The sequence below is a fragment of the Pyxicephalus adspersus genome, chromosome 7 (genome assembly GCF_032062135.1).
Source record: "Pyxicephalus adspersus chromosome 7, UCB_Pads_2.0, whole genome shotgun sequence".
Taxonomy (NCBI): Eukaryota; Metazoa; Chordata; class Amphibia; order Anura; family Pyxicephalidae; genus Pyxicephalus; species Pyxicephalus adspersus.
In genome coordinates this window covers 63,223,762-63,230,543 of record NC_092864.1, presented here as the reverse complement: position 1 = coordinate 63,230,543, position 6,782 = coordinate 63,223,762, and the positions used below count along the sequence as shown (strand labels likewise).

Below are 6,782 nucleotides of genomic sequence, written 5' to 3'. Positions count from 1 at the left end.
GATGTATATATAAATAAAATGCACCAAAAGAAATTCTTGGTATTCTGTTTTGTATAATTAGAATTATTCTGTTTTGCTATCTTTCCCTTGAGGAAGTGGTTTCATCTGCGAAATGTGTCGGGAATGCAAGCTCTGTTATTGATAGTTGATCTCTTAGCATTTGATGTATTGTCCATGATGACCACATAGGACAATCTTTTTGTAATGTGCAATTAATGTCTGAACTATGTTTAAATAGAGATTGATACTTTTATGTATTTCTGCCATTTTCTACTTTTTCCTTTTCCCCTTCCCCTCTTTTTTTTTTCTTCTTTTTTTCCCTTTGATATTTATAGTAGTGTACACAGTTTAGTTTAAAGAAGCAGATTTGTAAAATCTAGCCCATACCAGGTCAAATATGCAAACATCGGGCACTTATCTCATTCTGAATCCAGGGTGCTTCATCTGAATGTGTGTAGCTCTAATAACAGAATTGTAACCATCCCTAAAGCAATATCTAGGCAAAAAAATGGTAGAGAGCAAGTAGAAAAATTCTGCTGCTACACATTGTATTAGACATTGCATATTGTACAAGTAAAAATGGTAGGCTGGCTTCTAATGTCCTAAAAAGGCCTTATAAGTTTATGAAGAACTTTACCTTTAAGAATATAACAATTTTACATACAGGGATTCAAATATATTAAAAAAGCTATTGGGGGAGCAGTAAACAATATGTAAATTATACAGAGTCTTCTTCTTCTGCAGATGCCTACACAATACCAATCTGGGATCACCCACTGAAAACTGAAAAAGATCTGAGACCTTACACCACTGCTCTGCTATCTTCTCATGCCATGGGAGCTAATAGATTGACTTTGGTACTAATCTGTGACCATCCATCTTTCTATACCACTGTCCCAATATCTTTTTATGCCATGGGAGCTAATTATTGATTGACTTTAGTACTAATCTGTGACCATCCATGCTATACCACTTTTCCGATATCTTCTCATGTCATGGAAGCTGATAATAGATTGACTTTGGTAATAATCAATAACCATCCATTCAATGCCACTGTCCTGATATTGTCTCATGCCATAGGAGCTAATTACAGATTGACTTTGGAATTGATCTGTTACCATCCATCCTTCTACACCACTGTCCTGATATCTTCTAATGTCATGGGAGCTAATTATTGATTGACTTTGGTACTGATCTGCGACCATTCATCCTTCTATACCACTGTCCCGATATCTTTTTATGCCCTGGGAGCTAATTATTGATTGACTTTGGTACTAATATGTGACCATCCATGCTATACCACTGTTCCGATATCTTCTCATGCCATGGAAGTTAATATTAGATTGACTTTGGTACTAATCTGTGACCATCCAACCTTTTACAACACTATCCTGAAATTTTCTCATGTCATGGGAGCCATAAATAACTGAATGACTTTAGTACTAATCAAAAACTATCCATACTTTGCCACTGTCCTGATAACGTCTCTTGCCATGGGAGCTAATTACTGATTGACTTTGGAACTGATCTGTGACCATCCATTCTTCTACACCACTATCCCGATATCTTCTCATGCCATGGGAGCCAATTATTTATTGACTTTGGTACTTATATGTGACCATCCATGCTATACCACTGTTCCGATATCTTCTCATGCCATGGGAGCTAATTACTGATTGACTTTGGAACTGATCTGTGACCATCCATCCTTCTACACCACTGTTCCAATATCTTCTTGTGCCATGGGAGGTAATAACAATGCTAGAATAAATCCAAGTCCAAGTCTATTCCATTTTTGACTGTTGGCAATTGGATTAAAGATAGCATACTTTCAGCATACATTCCTAAGTACAATATTTATGTAAGTATTTCCTGGTAAAAACAATGTAACTTATAATACACCTAAGAAATAGTAGCTGTAAAAATGCTATTACTTTGCTCTGGTGGCTTTTTTGTGTCTGAAAAAGTCATTTATAAAATACATGTTATGTATTTAATTTTAAATTGATAATAATTTTAAATAATAAGTTAAACTTAAATGTAAATGTAATAATAGGAATAGAATACAATGTTCCAATCATAAAACAGGATATTGCTGCAGGATAGAACAACTGATAATGTTCCATAAATAGTAAAATGACAATGCACCTAACAGCTGTCATCATGCCTGGATTTTAGGACTAGAAGACTGTAGAAACTATCTGTATATACCATTTCATTCCTGAACCTTTTCTGTATTTCAACTAAAGTAAATGATACCTAATATCTTTCTACATACAGATAGCCCCCAGTTAGCACAAAACAAAAAGTTATGTGTAATTACGGTATATCATACCTTAATTTGGGGGCACAAAACAGAGGTCATCTTGCTTAGCAGGGAGGTGTTCAGAATGGAGAATGATTACGGAAGTGTAGGAACAGGACATTCCTGTTTAAATGACGCACAGCAGTTATGTTGTTAAGACTTGTTAAAGCTGCAGTTAACTAACCCTGTCTTTCCTCCAAGCCCAAGCTGACTGACTCAGCTGTTAACTAGTTTTTATGCAGTTTTTATGTAATGCATGTAGTATTACAGATTGTAATTGCTAGTCATCTATGTATGATTTTAATATCTCCCCAAACCCTGAAAAGACTGCTAAAGTTATTATTTCTATTCATGTCATGGAATTCTTCTAGTGTTGTTCTAGTGGATTGTGCGTAGAAATATTTGGGAAAACTACTATGATCAATGGCTGCGGTCACCAAGCTCACCTAAATGTGAATTTGACTAAATATTCCTGACCACAACTTGTCAGAATCTCAAAACTATGCAGATATCAACTAAATGTTGAATTTTTGCATAAAAGGAATATATATCACATAAATGTCAAGATCACAAAGTTTGATTTAACATTTTAGTGTTTAACTTCAAAACAGATAACATACTGATATTTATGTAATGTACAGTGATAGAAATGATACTGTGTGGGGCAGTATGTGATATATACAACATGAATGCATACTGAATATTTTGTAACACATCTGTACATACACAACAGCTAATGTGAATACAAAAAATTAATTAAATGGGAATAACCCAACTGCATTGCAAAAGGAAGACAGATGGGAACTCCAGTGTCCCAATACATATAGTTGAGCATTACGAAACATTTGACAGTTTAACTACTAAGTTAATTACAGCAAATAACTATTCAGTTCTGGGCCAAAATATTGATATAAACATATATATAAATAAAGTCTTCAGATTGATCAATTGAACAATGAGGAACACTGTAACTGTACACATGTCATAAAAAGAGTATGGAGACTTCCATGCCAGTTACCTAGCGTCTAAACCTAAGCTTTAGTCCTCTGAGACACTCATCCCTAAAAAACTTGCTGGATTTGCATGCTTATTCTGGGTTGGTGATTTAATTTTATTTTATTTACCCAAAGACTATTTTTCCTAATAGAAAAGAAAAGATTCAAGAGTGTAGCATTATTATTATTACATTACATTACAGTATTTATATAGCGCCGACATATTACACAGCACTGTACTGTCCATAGTAATGTCACTAACTGTCCCTCAAAGGGGCTCACAAACTAAATTATCTAACTGCATGTTTTTTTTGTAATGTGGGAGGAATCTCACGCAAAAACTGAGAGAACTTGCAAACTCCATTCAGATAGTGTCCTGGCCGAGATTCAAACTTGGGACCCAGGCCAGAGTGCTAACCACTGAGCCACTGTGCTGCCTGGTGAACAAAAAGTAATTTTTTTTTATGTTGGTTAATGTTTGCTAAACCAGCAATTAATTTAATCCAATTAGAAGGAACTGTAGGGAGAGGTGGGAATTCAGCTTTAAATGACTGAATCCAGGGTGCAAATATAGCAGCCAGCTACCTAGCATTTTCAAAACACTGTCAGCAATATCAACCCCTGTGCTTAACTTTAAGAAATGCAATGAATAAATAGAGGAGGAGTTACAAATTAACAGGATTTCCAACATTACCACATCTAATGTGGTCATGTATTGCAAAAGACTTGTGTTTTTTATGCTCATGAAAACAGAAGTCAGCAACACTCCAAAGTACAGGATTCCTGTTTTATTGCGAAAGCACTGTAACAACAAGAAGGAAAAGCAAAGTTTCGGGGCCACACAGGGTCTCTGTGTGTGTGTCACTATGTTGCTTTGACCATTGATTTCCCTATAAAACAGGAATCCCATATTTTGGAGAGCTGGTGAATTTTGTTTTGATGAATTCTACATGGCACCATCTGTAGTTGTCACTTCTTCTTTTATAAGGTCTGTTTGCTGTAAGGAGTTCATTTCCATGACAGACATTGGGCCTGATTTAATAAAGATCTCCAAGGCTAGAGAGAGGATACACTTTCACCAGTGAAGCCGGGTGATCCAGAAAACCTGGAATGGATCTGGTCCAGGATCGAAAACGTTTGCTAACAAATACCAAATGACTTTTAGGAAATCCATTCTAAGATTGCCGGATCACTCGGCTTCACTAATGAAAGTGTATCCTCCCCAGCCTTGGAGAGCTTTATTAAATTTAGGCTCATTGTCTTTATATACTTACACAATAGCAACATGTAAAAAGTACTGAAAAATATATCCAGGAATGTAAGGACATACAAATGAATTTTTTTTCAAGATCTACCCAATCTTGACCATTCATGTTAGAGCAAGAGCATGCTCATGAATGCTAACAAGCTAAATAATTGTCAGCTTAAATGAATGGTTGTGACCAAAATCTGACATGTGTGGAGTGGTCCCATCATTGTTTGACGATCCGCCAGTTGAATCACTAAAAAAACAACTCGGCCAACCATTCAAGTAAATGTGGGAGTTATTTTTATTTCTTTTGCATAAAGCTGCAGCAGAATACGGCACTACCAAATGCAAAATGATGTTCTTGCCTAAGAAACTTCACCACAACTGTATGCTTTGCCTCTCCTGGTTCTCTACAACTGCTGCTGTGTGGCCAGTAGATACCAACCATACAATGAGGTCACACCTTTAGATAGGTATTAAATCTGTAACTCCCAGGTATTTTTTGGATTTTTTCCATCCTGTGTAGTAAAATTGCAGAAACATTCATTTATCATGTTCCAAGAGAATTTGCAAGAAATGAAACTGAACAGTAAGAGATTGGCAGGATCTTGCAATGACTATTCAAGTCTGTAAATAAATTCATTATCTTCTGAGTGTTTTGGAATGCCTCCAGTGAATTGATTCAGCAAATCTTCTTATGAAGTTTTAGCACAAAACTTTTATTTTTGATGGTAGGGGATGGTTGAAACCACCATTTTTTTTGCTATCTGTGTTAATATTGGGGAGACTTCTCTTTGCATCTCTTTAAACTTGTCCTAAGTAAAAGAAATCCCCTTCCACAGTTGTCACTGAAGCAAGGCATTACTTCACCTTTATTTTTGTTTTTGGAAATAACTCAAACTTTTGGATTTTCCCTCACTTTTTTTTGGAGACAGTGCTCATCAAGCCAAAATAAAGTTAATCCCTTTAGTGTGAAAACAGAAAGCACTGGAATTTGGAAAATGGGTTCTAAAACTTCCACAATCCATCTAAAAGAAAAAAACCTTTGAGCTTTAGATATATGTTAATTTTAATACTTCGATGACAACACTGCTGGTTATTGTAGAATATTATTACCTCTGGCAGCACTTGAACAAAAGTCAGTTCACTAATTAAAATTAGTTATAAATCATATGTTTACACCAGTCTGTCAGTATAAAGAATCCTTGATTACTGGAATTCTAGTAGTGTTGTTCAAATTCAATTCGATAAGTATGGCTGGTACAAAAGGTATGGAAAATATGGCAAACTATTGATGGACATTGGAGAAAGCTGTTCCTTATGAATAAGAACGCAAAATCTGGTGAACAAAATTTGTTCACAGGCTTATAGAGTTGAATAGCTATAGTGAGAAGCAGAGTAATGGCCATATTTTCCATACCTTTTGCACCAGCCATACTTATCTGTCACTTTACCTCCACATTTACATTCTTCTAACGGGCATTAATTAATCTGTGCCTATTTACCCCTGAAGAAGCCAGTCGTTGAAATGTGTGGGGATACAAAACGTTTAATAACCAACTTAATATAAACACTCTAAGAGTTACTCGCTGTCTAGTCTGGCTATTCCAACCCCATGATGTTTAATGGAAGTTGGTAAACCTCATTACTTTAATGTAACTTTTTATTGATGTCTTATATGTATTGGATGGATGGATGGATAGTGAAGGTGGATGGTGGAAAGGATTTGGATGGATAGATGGATAGTGAAGAAACAGCAATAGAGAAATACAATTATTTCCCCGTTCTACTGGTTACTATCTCCCTGTTTGTAAGTATTAATTCAGGACACCTGTTTGGCTTCCAGTTCTGCTTCTCCCCAACCCAGTGTAAAAGATGTTATGCAGAGTTTTGGAAGAGGCCAAGATCAAGTAAAGTTCAGGCATTTAAAATAAATGTATAATTTTTTTGTCAAATATAATTTTATTCATTTTAGACAGGAAAGACAGAAAACAAAATACAAAATAACAAATACACATAAACCATTCTTATATGACAATTAACACATGCGAAACTAAGACAATCCAAGGGTTAATATGCTGGTAGCACATAATGCCTGGACAAATCTTTTTGGCACAAACTGCTAAATAAACAAGAGACAGCTAGTGTCTTACCACAAAGTAAGAGGAACAAGAGAACTACCAGCTAACTGTGGTTGAACAATATATGTTTTTCAAAAGAATCTGTGCCCTTG

The 6,782-nt window shown here is 35.5% G+C and overlaps 1 protein-coding gene and 1 long non-coding RNA gene across 2 annotated transcripts in view; one reads left to right on the top strand and one right to left on the bottom strand.

Moving 5' to 3' along the window:
- CFLAR (CASP8 and FADD like apoptosis regulator) overlaps window positions 1-2,957 on the bottom strand; it is a 41,657-nt gene extending 38,700 nt beyond the window's left edge. Inside the window, exon 1 of the mRNA XM_072418729.1 lies at window positions 2,336-2,957. Coding sequence (XP_072274830.1) covers window positions 2,336-2,365 — 30 coding nt within the window. The 5' untranslated portion in view covers window positions 2,366-2,957. The remainder of the gene's footprint in view (window positions 1-2,335) is intronic.
- Window positions 1-3,751, top strand: part of LOC140335798 (uncharacterized) — a 9,101-nt gene extending 5,350 nt beyond the window's left edge. Inside the window, exon 2 of the long non-coding RNA XR_011921760.1 lies at window positions 745-3,751. This is a non-coding gene — a long non-coding RNA (uncharacterized lncRNA). The remainder of the gene's footprint in view (window positions 1-744) is intronic.
- The last annotated feature ends 3,031 nt before the right edge of the window (window positions 3,752-6,782 follow it).